The sequence below is a fragment of the Tauraco erythrolophus genome, chromosome 3 (genome assembly GCF_009769465.1).
Source record: "Tauraco erythrolophus isolate bTauEry1 chromosome 3, bTauEry1.pri, whole genome shotgun sequence".
NCBI lineage: Eukaryota > Metazoa > Chordata > Aves > Musophagiformes > Musophagidae > Tauraco > Tauraco erythrolophus.
In genome coordinates, this window is record NC_141467.1 from 61976966 (window position 1) to 61999580 (window position 22615).

General features: G+C 41.4%; 2 protein-coding genes and 1 non-coding gene across 3 annotated transcripts; all 3 read right to left on the reverse strand.

Moving 5' to 3' along the window:
- Positions 1–177: 177 nt before the first annotated feature.
- On the reverse strand, positions 178–2971 carry RPS20 (ribosomal protein S20). The gene is given in 5 exon segments (XM_086609290.1): positions 178–401; positions 836–871; positions 873–910; positions 1608–1707; positions 2871–2971. Coding segments are annotated over 5 exon segments (360 nt in total). The 5' UTR covers positions 2874–2971; the 3' UTR covers positions 178–218.
- LOC147529023 (small nucleolar RNA U54) lies at positions 992–1056 on the reverse strand. Its single transcript, XR_015222094.1, has one exon. It is a non-coding gene; the product is annotated as a small nucleolar RNA U54 (small nucleolar RNA).
- An 18056-nt stretch (positions 2972–21027) lies between the features above and the next one.
- Positions 21028–22346, reverse strand: MOS (MOS proto-oncogene, serine/threonine kinase). The gene is given in 2 exon segments (XM_009991168.2): positions 21028–22232; positions 22235–22346. Coding segments are annotated over 2 exon segments (1047 nt in total). The 3' UTR covers positions 21028–21297.
- Between the last annotated feature and the right edge of the window lie 269 nt (positions 22347–22615).

A 22615-nucleotide genomic window follows, 5' to 3' on the forward strand; every position in this document is an offset into this window, starting at 1 on the left:
TGAAACTATGATGCCCAAGTCTCATCTTCCTAATGTTTACAACTGGCATATTCCTCCTTAAATATCATACAGTCCTCCCACACAGCATTTTGATTACGATCTCTGTTGTCCTTCTTCATGAAAATCATCATAGGGCTACCCAAGACTCTTGGCATGCACACGAAAAACAAACAGTGATGAAAATTTGTATATCAACTTTATTCAACGATGACCATCATTCAGGCATCGGCAATAGTAACTTCAACTTCTACACCTGGTTCAATGCTGATGGAAGTGATCTGCTTCACAATCTCAGAGGGGCTGTGTAAGTCAATGAGCCGCTTATGAATACGCATTTGGAAACGGTCCCAGGTCTTGGAACCTTCACCACAAGGTGTCTTCCTGGTAGTGATTCGCAGAGTCTGAAGAAAATCATAAACACAGGGTATTTAGTTGCAAACAGGAGACTAATCTACAATCAAATCGAATCACCTAAATCCAAATCGCCTAAAACCAAATCACCTAAAAATACCATATGGTATCTGTCATTGGAAAGTTAAACTTTTTATATTCTACTGATGTTAACACTCCTTCTCAATATTGGATTAAAAAAAAAAAAATCACAATTAAAATAAACTGAAGGACAAAAAGCCCCTTGTTCAACATGTTTCGCACTAAAAACAGTAAGCGCCAAGTGTCAAAGCAACTTGTGAAGTCATTATCTGTTTACTCTGGGTCACCCTCAATTTAGTAGTGCTGCTTTTCATCTTGGCTTTTTTTTAAAAAAAAAGATGTTCTAGATGCACATTTGCAGAAAAAAACACAAACTTTTAGACAGGAAAACAGTATGAAGTACCTTAGTGGGCATGCGAACAGGTCCTTTCACCTTTAGGTTTTTTTTCCTTAGCGCCTCTGATCAAGTCAGCACAGACTAAAAAAAACACAGCACATAAGATAGCTCAGGTTTGTATTTTTTTTTTTTGCTTGTTAAAATTGAAGCCTTCAAACAAGATGTTGGCTCAGAATAGCGTATGAAACGATCACTGCCATTCATTTTAAGGGTAATCCTCATAGCCAACCACATACAAGTGGAAGCATTATGCCACGGTTAGCAAAATCATGGTATAACAGTAGGCAAAAGCCATTACTGCAAGTTTAAGCTCTATTTAAGCTGTTAGCAGCCAAAGCCAGTTCCTAAACAAGATTAAGTAATTTCTTAAAGAACGTTAAACTTCTCAACTAAACTCTTCATAACAAGAGTGACAAAACATCAATCAAGAAAGTGGTACCTTTCAGTTCTTACAGATTCAAACACTGACAACTAAAACCCCCACAAGAACTACAGGGAAGAAACTGCACTCTCTTAAGTTAGTCATTATGACAGGAAGTTTTCGGCATGTTGAAAAACGCCAAACACTATCTTCCACTAAAAATTAAATTAGAATCTACTTGTCAGCATATGAAGCACTTTGAGTTGAATTTGTTAGTCGAGTCACATACGAACTGGCAAACGCTATCATCTTCAATTACAACTGGTTTCAATACATTGTATTTTCCAATACATTGTATCATGTATACCACTCCTTACTTAACAACATACGCCAGTTAAGAAAAGAAGTATCACTCACCCTTTTCAAGTGATTTTACATTTCGACTTGTCAAGGTAATTCTAATGCGATGAATTGCTACCTCTTGTTCCACAGGTGCTTTGCCAGTATCTTTAAACGCCTGAAACATTGAAGTTACAAAGATCAGACACTGCAGTCAACACCACCTAACGCTACCTGCAGCCTCTTAAAAACAGAGTTCTAGAGCATAAAGAACAATTTCGCTATGGGACTGTTTTATTCTACTGACTAGATGACGTATCAGAAGGGTACCACGGCACGGAAGAAACGGTGGGAACATAAAGGAAGGCCAAAGTCCTAACTGCTCTGAGAAGAACCAATTTTTGGTTTTCTAAGTGTGTCTCATGATGGGAAGCTGCAGGAACATCCCGCCCTAGTTGGCCTATATACAGCAGGCTGTCCAGTCACCAGTATGCGTCCTCAAAAATAAACACATTTCAGATTTCACGTATCTCACAACTTAACCTCAGCACGAATTAAGTAACAAAGACAGCAGCAAAACAGCAATAAATTAAACAGCGAGAACAAAACCGGGCATCTGGCCAGAAAAACTACTCCGGCCTCTCGGGAGACTGATGTGAAGAGCTTAGGCAATTAAACGCTTGCAAATAGCCGGGCGTTAACGTGGACCAAGTGAACTGATTAAAGACAACAGAAGTAAAAATGAGGAGGAAAAAAGGTCTTCAGAAAAGGTGGATGAAGCATGCTATTTCTCACTTGATGAGCTACTACCTGTCGTATTAACTGACGTACACTCCTCTAACACGAGCCGATTCTAAGGGGCATGGCACGAGGCCTTGTCACCGCCACTCACGCCGGGCCGAGATCGCCGCCTCTCCGCCCGCGCTTCCCCCGCCGCCACAGGAGCGGCTCCCGGAGGGGAGCGCTTCGAGGAGGAAGCGCTACGGCCGCCGCGGCCGGGCTCCCGCACGGCCCTCCCTGCAGGCCGCCTCCGGAGGGAGCCGGCGCAAGGCCCCGGTCTGCGGCGCCCCGCTCCCGCGCTCCCGGCTGTTAGGGGCTCGGGGAACGCGCTCCTGCAGCCACCCCAGCAGCGGGGGATCCTGCACGCATCTCCCGCCCCCGCGACAGGCAGCCCTGCCCCGGGGCCGAGACCCAGGCGGCGGCCGAGGGCCGGCGCCGGCACCGGCGGGGCGCACGCGGCCGCCCGGGCCTGGCGGCCACGCGGCGCTCCCGGCGGCGGGGGGAGGCGGCGGCCCCTCTCCCTCTCCCTCTCCCCGCCCTCCCCGGCGCCCCCCGCCTCACCATAGCGGCAGCGGGGCCTTCCTGACCGACTTATTCCCGGGCGAGGGGCGGCGCGGGGCCCAGCGAACAGCGGTGAGCCAGGAGGCGACGGGCGGCGCGGGGAGAGGAGGGCGCGGTAGCCGCGACGCGCTTATATAGCGAGTGGGCGGTGCCGCCTCCATCCGGGCGCTGCGGGACCTTTCACCCGCCGAGCCGCGGCCCGGAAGCGCCGGGGAGGGGAAGACGGGGCGGCCGGGTCCCGGCTGTGGCGGGCGCTGAGCGGTGGCGGTTTTGCCGGTTCCGATCGCGGTGCTGAAGACACGTAAAGAAGGGAGAGGGAGCCGTTCTGCCCGCTCGCCTCAGTGAGGGGAAAGGCGGCCGCTGCCGCGCACCCGGCAGGGCTGAGCTCCGGGGCCCGCCGTGGGATGTGCTGAGTGGGCCGGAATCCGCGGTTCGTGGGGCTGCCGTGCCCCCTGCACCGGGCCCGGCGCCGTTCCCTGTCGGGCCCCGCGGGCGCCTTGTGCTCCTGGTCGCTTTCACCGGTAGACTTCGGTTTTCTGTTGGGCGAAGCACTGGGACTTGACATGCAAGCAGGTCTTTATTGCTTCCAGTGATAGCGAGCCTGTTCCCATTTCAGCCTTTTTTTTTCTTTTTTTTTTTCCTTTTTTTTCCTTTTTTTTTCCTTTTTTTTTTCCTTTTTTTTTCCTTTTTTTTTTCCTTTTTTTTTCCTTTTTTTTTTCCTTTTTTTTCCTTTTTTTTTCTTTTTTTTTCCTTTTTTTTTTTTCCTTTTTTTTTTTCCTTTTTTTTTTCCTTTTTTTTTTTCCTTTTTTTTTCCTTTTTTTTTCCTTTTTTTTTTCCTTTTTTTTTTTCCTTTTTTTTTTTCCTTTTTTTTTTCCTTTTTTTTTTTCCTTTTTTTTTTCCTTTTTTTTTTTCCTTTTTTTTTTTCCTTTTTTTTTTTTCCTTTTTTTTTTTTCCTTTTTTTTTTTCCTTTTTTTTTTTCCTTTTTTTTTTTTCCTTTTTTTTTTTTCCTTTTTTTTTTTCCTTTTTTTTTTTTTCCTCCCTTGTCTTTTCCCTCCCTTTCCCTCTTCAGTCGCTGCTGAAAGCAGAGGTGCAAGAACAGAAGCTCTAATAAAGCTGGCTTTATTAATTCTTGAGTATAAGAACTTAACTTCATTTTATTTATTGAAGCCCTGTTATTCATTCTGATCGGGCATTGGAGAGATGGGTTTTTGTGAGAACACTCTTCGGTTTGGCCTGGACATTGGTAACTCAATCCCAAACCAAGCATTTTGCTGAGAGCGTGCTCGTTTCTAGTTACATCACTGCTTGTCAGGTTTGTGGAAACTGGAGTAACAGATGTTACGTGTTATGAAATTATAGCCTATAGTAAGGTCACTGCAGTTATCTTTTAAAAATAATATTTTAGCTCCAGTTTGGGGTTTTGTCCAGTAATCATAGACATGTATAATGTTAGCAGAACTACTGTCACCTTTGCAAGCTTAGTAATTACTACAGTTGTTTGAAATAAGCCTGCTTAGTGTTTTCATATGAGCTTACTTTTGATTATTGCACTACAATTTTTTTTCCCCTGCAAAGTACTTTATAGGTCTTCACATGGTCCTTAAACCTCATGCAATGAAGTTAACTTTTGTATGCCAATTATTCTATTGTGATGCTCAATTTCAGACTTTTTTTTGCACTTGGATAGTTTGTACTTGCTCTTTGAAATCTCTGGTTTATTAATAACTTCTTTGGGCTAGATGTTACATTCTGATAAAGCAGTTCCAGTAAACATGGATACAGAAGTTGTTGTCCTGTTGCTGCTTCCTGAAATGCAGCAATGTCTTTTGCCAATGGAGATCAGTACTTGAAAAATCTGTTTTGATGATAGTCTTGTTTCTCTGGCCTCTTCCTCCCTGCAGTGAAAGCAGCATTTGGTTCTGGTTGGCTGTTTCTGAGCCATTTAACAATTATATTAACAATCTTGAACTTACTTATCCATAAGGAGCCCATGTTTACTCTGTTATCAGCTATTCCAACTACTTCCTGAGGAAGTTTTCCATCTATAAGTGTTTTATATTCATCACTCTTAAATACATGACCTCACACTGATCATGCTGAAACACTGTCTTTTCCAGTAATCCAGATGGTTCCCAATCAGCAATCTTGCTACATTATTTACTTAGAACTTTTATGAATGTTCTTAGTAAACTTTATTTCCAGATAAAATATTGAGTAGCTTGCTGCCAAGAACTAATTCCTGTGGGATTCCTGACTGATTCCTCATTGATGACACAGACCTGTAACCTTAGTTTTAATTTACTTACTACGAACTATATGTGCACAACTATGCCAGTTTCTCCATGTCCCACTAAACAAGTCAATGTACAAATGTGTTGCATCAATACTGTTCCTGTTGCCTACCAAATGTGTGCTCTAATTGCATGAGAAGAAAAGTCAATCTGAAAAGATACATTTTCCATACATTTAAGCTGTGTAATTTAAATAGAATTTCCTCATTTATTTATTGTTCCAATATCAAGAAGTCAGTTGTTTATTTTTCTCTGGGATTAGTGCAAGGTTGACAGTAAGTTCCTGAATTTGTTCCTTTCCTACTTTTTTCTAACTAGTATTGGCACTACCTCAGCTTTCTTTGAGATTTTTTTTTTCTCCCTGAGCTTCCCCAGATTTCTCAAAGCTTATGGAAAATCCATATTAACAGCACACAAGTCTCCTTTGCCAGCTCTTCAAATTCTTGGATGCAAGCTGTCTGGAGCTGCTGATTTAAAAATCGCCTTACTTTTGTTCCTATGTTAAAGCCTTTCCTTAGCTATTGTCAGAATTTTGATATGAATATGTTGTTTTTCTCCACAAATGTAGAATAGAAATTTATCTGAACTTCCTGCTTTCTCTGAAATACACTATTAAAAAAATACTTCTTCATGCTCTTCACATGAGTAAATTATCCATTGTAAATACAACTCTTTGCTTATTAAAGTATTATTAGTAATATATGAATATAATAAAATATTTTTCCAAATATTTCATCATTCATAGCTTCTAATTCATATTTTGTATTATGTCTGTTTTTCCTTTGGTTACATACTGCTTTTACCCCAGCTAATGCTAACTTTAGATATGAGATTGTGAGTTTGGACTTAATACACTGTTGGAATATGTTTTTTTTACATAAAGCTTCCAGGACTGTATTCCTCATGTCACATAATTAAGAAGATAAATTATTAAGAAGCAAGACGTGCTTTTAACATGACTTAGTAGTCTGTAGCAGAAACAATTTAATACCTAATTTCATGATTTATCATGCAGAATGTTGTTCCATGTGCATTCATGACACTTTCTGACATTATTTTGTTTTTTATAGATTACCAAGGGGTTTTCTCTCTTCCTTTGACCAGTTTGTCCTTCAGAAACAATCCTGAGTAATGAACTGAATATTTTGTTATCCATATATTTTCCACTAGCTTATAGTACAACCAATTACATTCAATTCATGCTTCCAAATTAGTAATTCAGTTCCTATTAATTAAATATGTATGTGTAGGGAGTTAGGTTCTTGTCAGGTTTTTGGTCGTTTGCTTAATTTTACCCTGATGGCCTTTACTTTGTGCTAAATGAATGATCACCTGATTCTTTAGCTCTTTAATGCCATTACATTTAATCTTGTTAAGTTTTGCCTGCAAAGATTTTTTTTTTTTTTTCACTTCTGTGACAGGCTAAATTATACAGTCTTTTATCCAGAAAAGATGTCCCAATATTTTACAAATCTAAATCCATTTAGTCTAGATGTCAGTTAACCTTCTATCTTCCTTTGATCACATGATAAAAAGGATCTTTGAGGAGATCTCCTAGATGTTTTTGAAGTGCTACAGTGGCCGTAATTCAAGAGTAGATCCTGGTATGAGTCTACCTGTGTAACGGAAGAGTTAACTGAGCGAGCAAGTGCCTGCTGTCACTCAGTATCTTCTAAAGTGTTGTAATCATTTCTCAAAATGAAGGCTTCTGCTGTCTTCTGATCAATGCTGAACTCTGCACCTTTGGTTGGGTCAAAGGACAGATGGATTCCCCAGGCTTTGCAAATTGTCTTGTGAACCCCATTCATTCTACTTATTTTACACAGGTGCCTGTGGATGGTTTTGGCAGGGCTCACAGTAGCTTCCTTAAATCTGCTTTGTCATTTTTCCTAGTGATTATTTGATGTGGGCAGCCCCCTGGAAGCTACCTGGGTTATACCAGCCTAGAACCTGCAGTCTTTGCTTTCGGTTGTGATTAACATCTTGCCAAAATGTATTCCTATTTACTTTGAAAGCTACTTTCTTCTCCAAAGTCCTTGAAATCTGAACACGCTTTTACAGATTTTGTTTGAAATTCTGATCATAAAATACCTGTGAAGTAGGATCATATTCAAGGCTTCCCAGGAAATCATCCATAGGTGGTGGAGTATCTAAACCAGTGAGCAGCAATCCAATGAAAGCTATTTTCAAGCCTTTTAAGAAAGGCTTGAGCACCTGCTTGGTCTTAATTGTAGGTATTTGCTGATCCTCTTGCGTTAACTTGAAGTTATTCAGTTGTATCATGTCTCAGAAGTCTCTTCCAAGTTCTTTGCTCAGCAGTTAGGTAGTACCTGTTAATACCTCTTTGTCCTGTCTAGATTTTGAACATCAGCATTTATGGAGTCTACAGCTGGGTCAGCTGTTGAAACCTCCAGAAAAACCAGTGGAACTGAAAATATCCCCCTTTTAAAGATTGATTTGTGTAGTTGGGTGGTTGCTGACTGGCAACTAATGTTCTCTGCAGGTAGCAGGCAGATAGAACGCACAGTGCGTGAGCACCCGTCTGCAGGTGGAGTTCTCATATTGCACCTAGCCTGTCCATTTTAAATTTTCTGAATTTTCATGCCAATTCTGGCATAAAGATCACCATATAAAAATGCAAACACCTTTAAAATACTAGCCTCTCTTTACCTTAAAATTTTTTTTATGTATTGAAAGAAAACATGAACTAGATCCATGACTCAGAAAAAGAGCAATTGTACTTTGATGGACTCCTTTACTGTTGACAACTGCTGCCACAAATATTGACAATTAAGAGACTTTTTCAAGTGGGCAGCATGAGCTTCATAATTATTATTTCAAGCTTTTTCCTTCTAAATATGTATTTTACGCCTGATGGATAATACACTTGGCGTCTAATATTATTGACCTGATAAGGGCATGACTTCCCCAGAAGTTCTCCTTTTTCAGCCTGGGTTGCTGTGTTCTTCTGGCACAAATCACAGAGGCACAAATCACAGAGGCAACAAACTGCTAATATGCTACAGCATTTCTAGTGATGCCAAAGCTGTGGCACATCACTGCAAATTGTCTTTGAACACTCTGGATTGAAACAGGATGGTACATCTGAGCTGCTTTCAGGAGGATATTATTTGAATTTGTCCTGCCCTAGTTCAGTCTGAAGATTTTTTTTTTTTCAAATTGATGGGTTACTTCTTCTCTGCTTGTCTGGAAGAATGTTTGTTGCCTCTCCACTCCTTGCTCTGCAGATGTGATGCTTCTGTCAAATTTGTAATAATGAAACAGCAACTTTTTGCAGAGAATAACTGCAACTCACGTAGTCTTGACAGCACCAGGGTGTTTTATTGATTAGCAACATGTAATTTACCAGTAAACTATATATTATGGATCAGAATCAGCAATGCAAAAGAAATCACAATACTAGATCCTCACAAAGTGTTAATAAGCACCTACAAATTTCTTACATACCCTTCTACAACTGATCTCCCAAGTTCTACTCCAACTTAATTATTCACACAGCTCATCCCCTCTCTTCCAAGAAGCGTGGGTTGCAAATGCACACTCCCACTTTTGGGAGTGCAAATTTCCCTGTTTCTAAATCCTTCTTGTTGGAGATGTGGGCACGGGTACCTGTGCAGCCAATTCAATGGGCCGATGAAAGCGTATCCTGCGAGTTCCCATACGTGAGAGGTGGGTCCCTACTGATAATGTGTCATGCTGACAGTCCCCCAGCCTGTACTGGGAGAGGGGTGGCAGCTACTGACCGTGTCCAATGAGGAAGAAGCTGTCAGGCCTTAGAAGCAGTAACACCTGCTGCTCTGGTACTGCTTTCCCACCCCAAGGTTTCTTCTAACAATCACAAATTCTCATGCTGCTTTTCAAGCTAACTTTTCTCCAAAGGCTCTCAGGAATCTAATCCCCCAGTTACTCTTTAATCGGGGTGATTGTTGTCTTAAACAAGCTTTGTTATTGTTCATTTCCTCTTAGCATTATCAGGTTTTGGGCAAACATCCTCTCAGAACACACCGATTTGGGTATTATTTACACACACATTCCTACCGTATCGTCTGTTGTTATCTAGGACACTTTACTAAGAGGGGGTCATGCAATTCCTGTAAAAAAAATCCCCAGCATCAGTCCAGTGAAAGCAGAAGTAGTGGACACACAAACAAAACTGTGTTTTTGCATCCAGTTTTCATTTTGGAAATCACCTTGGAAGACTTCATGTGTGGAAAGGTTAATCAAGTATGAAAAATGTGTTCCAAACTACACAAATCTCTCCAATCCAGATTTGGCCACTTGAGGCAGCAGCGCTTGGCACTGTTTGTCGTGATCTGTTTTACTTGGACAAAAATAGACAGTTCAAGAAGACTGCAAGAGTTTGTAGCATGTGATGAAAAGTTGCATCTACTCAAATAATATCCATGGGACTCTTTGAACATAGGAAGCTGTTTTAAGGACTGAATTGGAAATGGCTTCCAGGGTGCCGGTTGGTTTGCTGTGCTTACCTTGCTGGCTTTTCTACGGATGCTTCGTACTCAGAGTATTTAGGAACTAGCAGTACATGCTGGTGTGTACGAACTCTTGCAATAGTGGGCTAATAACAACTTCAGAGTTGGTTTTCCTCCTTACATCTGTCTCCTGCAAAGACTTTGTGGGAAGCTACCAGCAGCAGAGTGTTTGCATGGTTGGATGTCTGTCCTTGAGGAAGAAAACATCGATGGATTTTACAGCAACTATGTTTACCAACGTATGTAGTCCACATTTATTTTTGCCCATGACCCTCTGTCTACTGTTTTAGAGCCCAGTTTTGAAGCCACCGATCACATTTTTTTCTTTCGAAGACCGGTTTAATCTAATCTAATTCTCTGGCGAGACATAGTAGGAGAGAATTTTTTCACGGTGCTTGTGCTGCCTCTCTATTATGCGGCAGGGATAATTTAAGGAATTATCCTGACCTCACACTGCCTTATGACTAGAGGAAAAAATTTCTCTTGATATAGAATGCATCACTGCATCATGGTTTTTGTTTTATTTTTTTTTCCTGAGAAGTTTTTCCTCATCCCTTTAAGATAAGTTTCCTCTTTACGGTATTCTTGATCCAACTGGTTTTCAGATCATGAACATTCACAAGCACAAAATTTAGCAAATGCTTGCCATAGATGATGATAAGATTTAAAACAAAGGAGAATTGCCCTCTTGATAGTACAGGACTATTAGAGCAGGATATTAGTTGCATCTCACAATTTTATCTAGATTACATCCAGGTGTCAGATTGGCTTCTGTGGGACTTGCGAAGAGATGCCCTTCCCAACACTGGCATCTGTAAAGAAAGACTAAAGCCAATTCAGTAATGCTCCTCCTGTTGTGACCTGACCCTCTGTGAACTAGCCAAGCTAAATTACTCAAAACCTGACAGAAACAGGAGTAATAACATAAAACTTAGGACCTGGAACTAAAGGAGATACTGTGGTGTTAAAGATGTGCTTTAGAAACAGGAATTATTAGCCACTGAGGAAATCATTACACTGATTGTTCAGAACAGCTGGTCGAATCCATAATGTAACATGAAAGGGATCCAAGAGGCATCAAATAGTAAGAAGTTTGGGTTTCAAAGGGTTTGCTAACGTCTCTAAAGAGCTAATGTGGCAAGGCGGCAGCTGCTGCTTACTACGTAGAAATTACGCGTTTGCCGTAGGGGGGCAGGAGCAACTGTAGAGGCTGTAACGTCGTTTCGTAGAGCACCCAGCAGTTCTGTTGAAGAGAACAACTTAGAGGAGAGCACAGCAAGTCTATTCAACTTGTCTTTCACCTAAATATACGGCAGCAGTTACTACTTCACTTGTAATGAAAACAGGGCTTGTACATGTCCTTTCACACCAGTCTGTAAAACATCATTGTTACAAATATGGAATACGGATTGGTTAGTCTCCCAGGAAACACTATAAAATATAAAAGCCTTTTTCCCCTGCAACAATCACCTAAATGTTGTAAGAGCAACTATATGTAGATGCACACAGTCGTACATCCAACATTCCTACCTCTGTGCACAGTGAAAACTCTAGCAATAGGTTTTCCAGACGCAGATCAAGGGGAGCAGTATTATCTACTGGTTTCAAACTGAGGAAAAGATAGTATTAGCGCTTAACGGGGTTGTGGTCAAGCATTCCATTTTTAGGCAAATAAAATTAATTATTGTGTATACATAGAAGGTGATTTTGAGTATGGCAGCCATGTCCCCTGAAAAAAATTCGAGAAAGATTAATACCTGTGATTTTTTCAGCATTATGATCTCATGTTTTTCTTCTAAGTACAAAACACATACATTACAAAATAACCTTTCAATGAGTACAGCTGTTGGAAGATGTTTCTGAGAGCACCCAGCAGGTACTTCGTTGTGTCAATGTCCCCCTTCCCGTACTCTTGCAGCGAGTGTATTTCCTTTTTGAGAGTCCCTTATGTGTTCAGAGGAAGAACTGCTACTCATATACTTCTGTGAAATGTTCCTGGTGTGAGGTAGAGCCAATCCCTTTGTTCTGGCAGGCACAAATGCTTTTGCTAATACCTAGGGATCGATTCTCCTCTTTCTTGAAAAAAAAAAAACCCACACCTTTGATATAGAAAATCGAGCTTTTTACTCTTAAAATCTTCTGTACATGAAAGAAATTTCTTTTCCAGTGAAGAATCCACCATTACTTGTATACATCGCTGAATCATTTGTGTCATTAAGGTATGGCACTAACTAATCACCATTGTAATTAGCATGCAGTACAACCTTCAAGAAAAGAAAGAAAAAACCTCACAGACAGTTTGGGGGCTGGTAACGGTTTGCAGAGCATTTAAAATTAGCCAGTTTTTCATTTTGATGGGCCAGGACAGTTGGGGTTTTGGGAGGCTGGGGCTGGGAGTGAGAGGAAATCTATGCTTCTTTTAACTAAACAAGAGACTGCTACGACGTGGTGGTAATGGGTGACTGCTCTGAACTGAATCAGTAGCATCGTCTAATTTTAAGCAGTAGTGCAAGACCTTAGTTTAAGGCATATCAGTCCCAACAGTCCAGTGGGCACATAGCTATACCGTACAACACAGAAATTCACGTGCCAGCACATGAACTTATTTTTCAGTACAAGTGTCACTGATTGAAAGGCTTGCAGCAAATAGGTTTGGTTTCGGGGGTGCCTCCCCTCTCCCTGTTTCGGACTTGTCTCATTGCCCTCTCCAGCCACCTCCCTTGTCTGCCTGTGCAAGTGGCGCTTTCATAATACCCTTGCTATCATTGGTCAGGTAATGCTAATTTTTATGGTCGGGACACTTTTTCAAATGCTGTTTGCAATTCAATACACAACTTTTTAAATGAATTATGGAAGTGTGAAACGTTTTTAAAAAATTTAAGTTTATTTCATCTGAAAGCCAGCTGTTGGCAGGAATGATTAATTAAATTTTAAGAATATCCTTTTTCTCTCCTTTAAATTAGAAATCATCTAATAGCAATCATTTCACTCCCAAAAGCTATACAAGGACTGACAACTTTAAGGGAGGTCTAGAGAAGTTCTGCCACTTTCTATACGAAGAGAAATTCGGGTGACATTCATCTACCGGCAGGTCAGTGCGATGGTACATTCCTCCAAAAGACTGTGTGTGCTTTTGTGTTATCTGCAAAACATTTTAGCGGAACTGTTAGAGAGAAACAAGGATGTGGCCAAAGTATATGATATCTCTCTAAACTTACTGTATTATAAAACATCTACTATTAACTACTATTAAAAAAAATCCAACCTCCTCAGCCTATCGATTGACATATTTACAGGCAGCTTTTTTACTATCTCTGTTCAGGTGCAACTTTCTATACATGTCTCTGGGGCCAGTTTCACTTGTGCCATACCTGAATCAAAACCCTTTCACCATTTTTGAAGTAAGTGGTTGAGAAAAATACATGGCTTGAAAATAAAACTGATTTTCCTTCCACCCTTTTGGGGGGAGCAACTTAAAAAGAGCTGGACACTTACGTTTCCAATTCGCAGGCTACTTTGCTCTTCGTAGCCTGGCACGTGTGCAGTAGAATATTTATTAAGTTATGAATTACCCTATTCTCCCAGGTGCTCTGCAAAGGCAAATGTAGTCACCTCCCAGCTCTGCTGAACACTTGAGCTATTGAACTTCAGGCTGGGTAGAGAACGAAACAGCGTCATGCTCAGAGAAGTCCAGGGGTGGATGATGCCTCTACTATCAAATTGTCCCATGGCACCCTTAGCTGATGGCAGACTGGGATAGACGCCAGTGGACGTTTTTTGTTCCATTTTCCTTCTTCAAATGGTTTTAAGGCTTTTCATTTGACAGGCAGACAAATATTTGGCAGCTGGGTTAACTGAAGCATAGAAAGAGGCTCTTTGAGCACTGCATTAAGGTATTTGCAGCAGATAAATGGCTAAAATAAAGTATAAGTAAGATGTTCAAAGTACAGACAATTTTTTTAAAAAACACTCATTTTCTACCCTTATTTTCATCTTTGTTCCAGTGGATGAATTTATAAACACAGATGCTGAAGCTGCAAAAATCAATAAACAAGTCAAACACTAAGCATCCACTGAAGTCCCATTGAATTTACAAATATTTGTGGTATATTCTGTAAAACATTTATTTTGTTTTGTTTTCTTTGCTGCAGATATATCTTAGCACAGAATACAGAAACAACCCATACATCTTCACACTTAGGTCTTCATGCTTCCCATCCTACCTTCTGTACTAAGGATGTGCCCACCTCCAAGTTATATAGTATTTTTATCATTCAAAGATAGTGTTGTTACCTCCTACTTTCTAGGTTGAGACAAAGTATGACACAAAAAAAATAAGGAAAAAAAAAAAAGAAAAAGAAAGTGAGCACAGAAGAAGCCTCCAAGAAAAGAGAAACAACAGAACAAGCCAGGACCAGGGTTACAGAGGCTCCTGGTTGATGGGAAGCCAGAAGCTATGTCAAAGAGAAACAGATAACCGTTCCCCGCTTCATTATCAAATATGTTTAACTGTAATACTCCCACCCACCCCACCCCCAAATAAAGAGAGTAGCATCAGAACTGTAGCTTGTGCTTACTTTTTTTAAAACTGATTCTGAAATGTCTATTGATATTTCTATTTGGGAACCAAAGACACTAAACCTTCAGTAACAGCTATATTAAGTGAAGAGTAACACGGAATGATAAAATTATACATCTGTGCTTTTCCTTTTCCTTCTTTCTCATTCTTCCTAGGAACTGTTTATTACAATTGCATACTTCCCATGCTTCTAGCCATCTTTTCTTGTCTTTCTTATAATCACTTGACTGCTAAAGTAATTGTTGCACTGCACAGAACTCAAGAAAGCATGTGGAAGTTGCTTTTCATCATGAAGAAAAGCACGAAAAAAAATCAATTTTGCGCTAAAACCATTTCAGCACTAACTAGTATTGGATCTTATTTGGAGATTCAGTTTGAATTAGATAAAATTACGTAAAATCTCTTTCTTAACTGCATCCTGTCAAGTTTCGCACATGTGCCTATTTGAGGGAAAAGAAGAGGCACGTGGGGGAGGTCAGAGGTGGTGAATGCCATTAGTTATAAAAAAAGAAAAAAAGGCCAGAATTAGAACTTTTAATTCATGCTTTCCCTTGGTAGACAATGCTATCTGTATAACCAAGAAAGCACGAAATGTAACACTCTAATATGGTTAATATGTCCAAAGCTACTGCTGTTGATGACTAGACATGAGAAAGGAAGCACTTTACAGTGTCTCCTCACATGTACTTTCTGAAATTAGTAAATGCAGCCAGATTCGGTAGTTAGGTACTGGGAGGTTGAAGAGAACTAGCTGAAGTTTCCATGTGGGCTATGGTTACCCCACACTGCTATGAGGCTGGAGCTAACCCACCTGGTTTTGAGAAGTTAGCTCTCAGTGCTGCAAAGCTGGAAGCTGGAAAGTTAGCTTGTGCTACTCATGAACAGGGAACGTAAAACAAAACCAAAGAAACAGCTCACCTTGAGAAAATGGCCACTGTGACATGGCATCCCAGGGTCCCAGAAACGGCGCTTGATTTGCTGCTATAGAAAACAACAAACCTAAATACAAGAGTAGTTTTGTTTCCAAGAAAAATAATTATATCAAGCTGTGGAATGTGGTTGATGGTAAGACATAAGAGATCTGACAGTTACCAGTTGGGACAAATGTGGCTTTGTTCCTTCCTAAGAGCACAGTCAAGATGCATGGTCGCTCTTATTTGAGGAGGTTCAGCCTGTTCTTAGCATCAGATAACTCATGCCCTGAATAGAGCATGCCTGGCTGGCAGAGGGCTGGTGGCCACAGCCCGAAGACATGCTATAATACCACTGTCCCCAGACTTACACTGATGCTGCATCATCTGAATCTGTGCAATACTGCATCCCGTACTTCCAAATTTGCTAGACCTTACAGAGCCCATCAGGATAGGAATGCTAGTTCAGCCTTTCAAACTCATTATGCTTTTATATACACCCTGCCAAGGCATTTATTCCACAGAAGGAAAAAGTGATGTCTCTTTTTATATTTGGTTGGCTGGAGGATTGGGGCAGCCATACAAAGGATCCTCAGCACTGGCTTCACAAGTGTTTCATGCTCAGAAAGTATGTTGATAAACTACAATTACCTGGTTGTAGTGCTTTCTCCAGGCCTTCAAAATCTTTCTTTTTAAGAAAAGGGTCGATGAACTCCTTAAGGATATGGTTTAACGGGAGATTAGGGACGGTTGGACTGGATGATCTCTAAGGTCTTTTCCAACCTGGAAATCTATGAAATCCTCTGTCTACACTGATCAAGCTGCTGGTGATCCGTTCCAGGAATGAAGAGAAGAAATAAAGTAGGTACAAATAACCCTTAAGGTTTATCCTGACTTAAAACTATGTCTTGCTAAACATCTGGAATTGTGTTGCATACATATATACGGGGAAGGAGAGATGAAGAACAAAACCAGCTTCTAGAAAGACTTAGGGAAAAATTAGGATGAACAGAATCCCATAGGAGTTGTAACACAATTGTCTGCAACTGCTCTGCTAGCATCATGTGCCTTCTGCTAACATTTTATACAGAGGTATGCAAGTGTGATGAAGTTAAAGAACAGTGTGCAGCTACACTCGTTAGCTTTTATGCCACCTTTAGAAGCAAGAAGGCATGTTTTAAAAACACAAATCCATGTCCGGATGAAGAAAATGGAAAGGATGAAACTCTGGTGGATTAAACATAAAAAATAGATGGAAAAAAACTTCAAGAAACAAACATTAATGACATAATTTATAATTTTCAGGATATAAAGAACAAGAAATCTGTGAAGCCTCTCTAGTAGATCTACTGCTGTCAGGTTATTAAAAGAAAAAAAATACCGCAAAACAAAACAAAAAACCCTAATCATTGAAACCTGATCCCTCCTCCAAGACAACAAAGCCATTGCAAAGAATCAGTGTGTACCTTGCATGTTTATTGTCCCTGAAAGAAACACAAAACAGGCATATGCTAGAAACATCTGTAGGAGAACTCAGGTGCTGTCTGAAATTCAAACATCTACAAATATTATTATAATTGCAGAACTTTTGTGTTCGGAAGAGACCTCTGGAGATTGTCTAGTCTAAGCCCCTGTTCAGAGCAGGGTCAACTAGAACAAGTTTCTCAGTAACATGTCAGTTAGGTTTTGAGTACCTCCAAGGAGGAAGACTCCTCAACCTCTCTAGGCAACCTGTTCTAGTGTTTGACCATCTTCACAGTGAAAATGTTTTTTTCTTGCATTTAAACTGAGTTTCCTGTCCTCCAGTTTTCTGTCCATTGCATCTTGTCCTGTCACTGGGCACGGCTGGGAAGAGTCTGGCTCCGTCTTTACTGCCTCCTATCTGTATTTATACAACCTAATAAGAGCCCCCTGAACCTTCTCTTTCCAGACTGAACAGTCCCATCTCTCAGCCTCTCCCCACAGGACAGAGGTTCCAGTCCCCTACTCAAGCTAAATGACCCTTTGCTGCACTCTTTCCAGTACACCCATGACTTTCTTGTTCTGACAGAGTTCTGAGCTGGCCACAGTGCCCCAGATACATCTCACCAGGGCTGAGCAGAGGGGAATAATCTCTTCTGGCAATGCTCTGGAAGAGCTGGCAACACCCTTTGGAGTGTATCCCTAGACACTTGGCTGTCTTTGCAGCAAGGGAGCATTGCTGGCTCCTGTTCAACTTGGTATCTGCCAGGAGCCCCAGGTCCTTTCCCGCAAAGCTGCTTTCCAGCCTGTACTGGTGCGTGGGGTTATCCTCCACCAGGTGCCAGATTTTGCAGTTCCTTGTGTTGATTTCCATCTGCAGATTGCTCCCGCTTGGTAAGGTCCCTCTGAAAACCAGCATGACCACTTGCCATATCGACCACTCCACCCAATTCTGTATCATCTGCAAACTCGCTGAAGGTGCACTCTGTCCCATCATCCAGGTCATTAACAGAGATGTTAACTTCTACTGGCTCCAGTATCGATCCCTGGGGTACATCACTAGTGACATATCTCCTGCTGGACTTCATGCCACTGATCACAACTCTCTAACTCCAACAGCTTAGCTAGTTTTTGGTTTTCACTGTCTAGCCTGTACTTCATCAGTGTCTCTATAAGGCTGTAATGAGAAACAGTGCCAAAAGCCTCACTAAGGTCAAGATAAGCAACAATCAATATTCTCTCCTCATCCAGCAAGCCAGTAAGCTCATTGTAAAAGGCCACCAGGTTGGTCAAGCATGATTTCCTCTTTATAAGTCCATGCTGACTACTCCCAGTCACCTTCTTGCCCTTCATATGTTTGGCAACAGTTTCCAGAATTATTTGTTCCATCGCTTTCCCAGGGATTTAGATGACGTTGACCGACCTGTAGTTTTCCAGATCCTCCTTTTTGACCATCTTGAAGATAGGGGTGACATTTGCTTTCTTACAGTCCTCAGGAATCTCTCCTGACCACTACAACCTTCCAAAGATAATCAAGAGTAGCCTCACAATGACATCAGCCAGGTCCCTCAGCATTTGTGTGGGCATTCGATCAGGTCCCATGAACTTGCATGTCTTGTTTGTTTGAGTGTTCCCTAACCTGACCCTTCTCTACCAATGATAAGTCTTCCTTGCTCCAGACTTCCCATTGGGTTTTCACCTCTTGTATGTTTATTTTTCATATTTGAGTTTAATCTGGAGCTCCTTATTTATCCTTGGAGACATACTGTCCCCTTTGCTTGATTTCCTGCCCAGGGGATGGATCAATCTTGAGCCTGGAGAAAGTAATCCTTGAAAATCAACCAGATTTCCCAGACCTCTCTTCTCCACAAGACCATACCCCATGGAAGTCTTTAACAAATAGCTTTCTTAATGATATCATTGACATCTGTACAAGATACATTAGCATGTGCTATATTAAAGGAATTAGCAGACACACAGAGAGATATGATTTGTTTAGAAGGAGCTAACGTTGCTTTGGTTGAAAGGATTTGTGCTGCACAATTGTGCTGAATTGTATCAGAACTCTTCAGGAACACCAACAGCACGCAGATAAGGAGCTGGCTGATATGTTCCCCCTGGGTTTCTAAAGGCATTTGAAAAATCTTTCACTGCAAACTTTTTAAAGGTACTAAGCAGCCGTGTTTAAGAGAGAAAATCCTGGGCTGGATAAGTCAAAGATAGGAACAGAGGGTAAAGTGTCAGTTCTCTCAACTAGAGAAAGTCCCCAGTGGTGGTTCACAGGGTTCTGCACTGCTCAGCACACTCTCAAACAGAGTACAAGAGGGTGAGCCACAAGATAAACAAACTTGCTGCTGGTGGAGTTATTTAGGGCAGTGAGCGCAAGGACCAGCTACAAACTGGCAGAAGGAAATTCAAGGCTGATTGATGTAAAAGGAGGCAAATAGGCAAAATAATCCTCATCACATAGAACCATGGATTCTGAGCTATCATGGCAACCAAAAGAAGCAAATAAAATCTTAGAAGTTACTAAAAACCAGAGAACATCATTATGACAGCAGATTATGATGTGTCTACATCTTGAGTGTTGTGCAGAGTTCCCACTCCCTTTCGAAAGAGAATTCAGTAAAATTGACAGAGACACCTGCAGAGCTGATTACACTTCAAGAGTAGGTCTTGGCCATCCAGTATTCTTCTGTCAAGTATAACAGAGAATTTGAAGGGTGCTTGATTTTTCACAGAGACTCAAGTAGCACTTAACTGATGCTGAAGTATCATTAAGCACAAAACATCAAGTTTCTAGCAGTTCAAGCAACAAGCTACCTAGATTGGCAAAATAAATACAACACATAAGCATCTAAGAACTACTAAAAAACTTTAATTCAATTTTTTATTATATTACTTTGAAGATTGGGAAAACATTTTTGTGTAAGGCTTGATTTTAAGGTGAGGCATGCCAATGGCTTTATCTGACATTTTATCTTACATGCCCTCAGCTACTCATTTTAAAAGGTCAATGGCTTATTATGATAACTCTTATAAGATGTTTCTTGTTTATTAAAAGAAGTTATGCAACATGAAAAAAACATAAGTTCTGGTTCTATAGCACAATTATTTTGACAGAGAAAAGACAGGAAATCTATTCCAGAATTTACCTTAGGTTTTTTTGTTCCAGACAACATTTTACAGTTCCACTTGAGAGGGACAGAAGAGCAAGAAATGGTTAAGTTTAGATATGCTTTATAAACCAATAATTTCAATGACCAATGCAAATACCATAAAGACCTACAGAATCATCTCAAATTCACATCGTTGCTCATTTCCAGGATTTCACGGGGCTAAGAACAGATGCATGTCAGAAATCAGGAAACTGGCTCAATTCCTTTGGGATTTTTTCCAGAATGGAAGCAAGGGGGAGGAAGGGGAAAGAAGAAAAACAATTTGATTGAAACATCATTCTCCTATCTTAAAAATAAACGGAGTCTTTGAGCAGAATGGCAACATCAGCTATAGCAGTCAGATCTTCATAGTTCCAGATAAGGGTTAAGACCTATAATTATCAGTTCTGATAAATCGGGAGTCAGAGCTCTTTGTCTTCAGCATCACCTGCAGCACTTCCTTTCCCAGACACGTTACAACCAAATTAGGAAAGACAGTAGATAAGACATAAGCAGCATAGAAGATGGTTGAATAGCATATGCTGTGAGCACTGGCAAAGTATCATTATACTGCTTTAAGCAATCTTCCTTTTCATTACTTCCAATATCTTGTCTAATACTGACCCATGCCTCATGAAGGGTGCATAATTCCTTCCCCTTACTCTGATTTATGAGGGGGTTTGTATCTATATTCCCCTTCATTTTTTCCTTTATTTATTTCTTTTTTTAACTCTCCCTGTACCTCCAAAGCCTGGAAACTTTCTATTCCATGCAAGATGCTCTTACAATACTTCAGACCCGAAAGTTTACAATATACCAGTTAGCAAGTTGCAATTAACACACTTGGTAGCATGGAGGTCTTATAAAAGCAGAGGTTGTTAATGTATCTTCTTACTCTTAATAGCCTTAGGCTGACAAAAGGTTCGTTATTTCAATTGGGTAGTTCACATTTTCCATTTCAGAAACAGCACACTTACTGAAATTAAGTACATCTAAGAACAAGAAAAAAAAAAAACACACCGACACTTTGTATTTATTTTTCTGCATTCATTGATTTGTGATGCATACTCATTCCTTGGTAAACGAAGAGGAAAAGCTCAAACGGACAAGCCTAGCTAGTGTAAAGAACTACTCATATCTGACATTTTGGAAATACTAAAAGTTATTATGTACAAAGACCCTTCCAAAAGCAGGGTACTTCACTTATCTGAAAACAACTATTTTTCTGCACGTCACATCCCTTAGTTTCTCCCTGAGCAAGGCAGCACACAACGGATCAACGAGAAAGTCCTATTTGCCAACACCTTGATCCTTGACTCTATCCCTCTCCCACGGTAAAAACCCACAGTTTCGTTACATCTCTTTATTTATAATCTTCTTATAACAAATTAGTTTCTCTTTTTTTAGTATAAAAAAACAGCAACAAAGCCTTTAGATCACACAGTGGCTAAATCCATTATGTTCAGAGGGAAGGAAACATGGACAATAAAAGAAACAGTACGAGTCCTGAGCTTTCCTAGAGGCTGCTCTTGAGGGCCCTGAGGCTGGGAAGCAGCTGGGATGCACTCGGGCGCTCCTCTGCATTAGCCTTCCAGCAGCAGCTGATAATGCTCCAGAGTCTCTGGCCCACTGGCGACTGGTGGAAAACGGCAGCAGCCAGTGAAGGGCGCAAGTTGTAGGCGACCACAGCATAGAGCACGTACTGCCGCTCGCCCAGGTAGGGCTGCTCTCGCGTGACAAGTTGCCAGAGGGTGATGGCAAAGGAGTAGATGTCTGCTTTGGCAGTCACCCTCTCTCCCTTGAGGAGCTCAGGGGCGCGGTGTGTGTACGTACCCCCATGCTGGCAAACGTGGGGGCTCTGGGAAAAGCCCTCCTCCAGTTTCTGGGAGCACCCAAAGTCTCCGATCTTGCACACTCCTCGCTCAGTGATGAAGATGTTCGCGGGCTTCAGGTCCAAGTGGACAATGCCCTGCGAGTGAAGAAAGGCTAAGCCGGTCATTATGTCACAAGAATAGCACACAGTCTCTTCCATGCTCAGGGCCTGCCTTCCACATCCTCCTTCATCATCCTCACCCTGTCTCCATGCATCCTCAGTGCCATAAATTACATGGTGCAGGGTGATGTTGCCTACATACTCCATAATGATGGTGCCCAAGCTGTTCTGGCTGGCAGGAGCACACGTGCTGGCAGCCACCACACGTACCACATTATCGTGCTGTAGCCGGGCTACATTCAGCTCAGCCCAAAAGCTCTGCCGGGATGCCAGACGGTTTTTGCTGCTCTTCTTCACTTGCTTCACAGCCACAGTTGCACCATGGTAGGTGGCTTTGTAGACAGAACCGAAGCCCCCTGAGCCTAGGGGCTGGAGGAGGCAGAGCTGGTCCCAGTCAATGGAGCACCAGGCCAGGCGTGGAGGCAAGCGGCGAGTCCTGGCTGAAGGAGCTCCCCCAAGAAGTTTTTGCTATCTTTGCCAGGGATAACTAAGGGGCTGCTGCAGGGTCGCAAATCCGCAGATGGGGAAAACTCCAAAGGAAGAAAACAATTAAGTGGAATAGGTGATGGCATAATAAGATGGAGAAAACAACAGGCAGCTACTAAGAAGACTGGAAAGTTTCCCTGACAGAAAAGACTCCAGGGTGGCTTCCAAAGCCTTTTATCCTCGCTTCACCATTCTCCCTCCCACCCCCAAATGAACTGCATCTGTCACAACTAGCTGAGCCCAATCAGGCTCACCTGGAAACATTCTTCTTCAACCCTGAAGTAAATCTCTAGAAAGTCAAGGCAAATGGATTTAAAGCTGAAAAAATACTAACTCACATGTACTTCACATAATC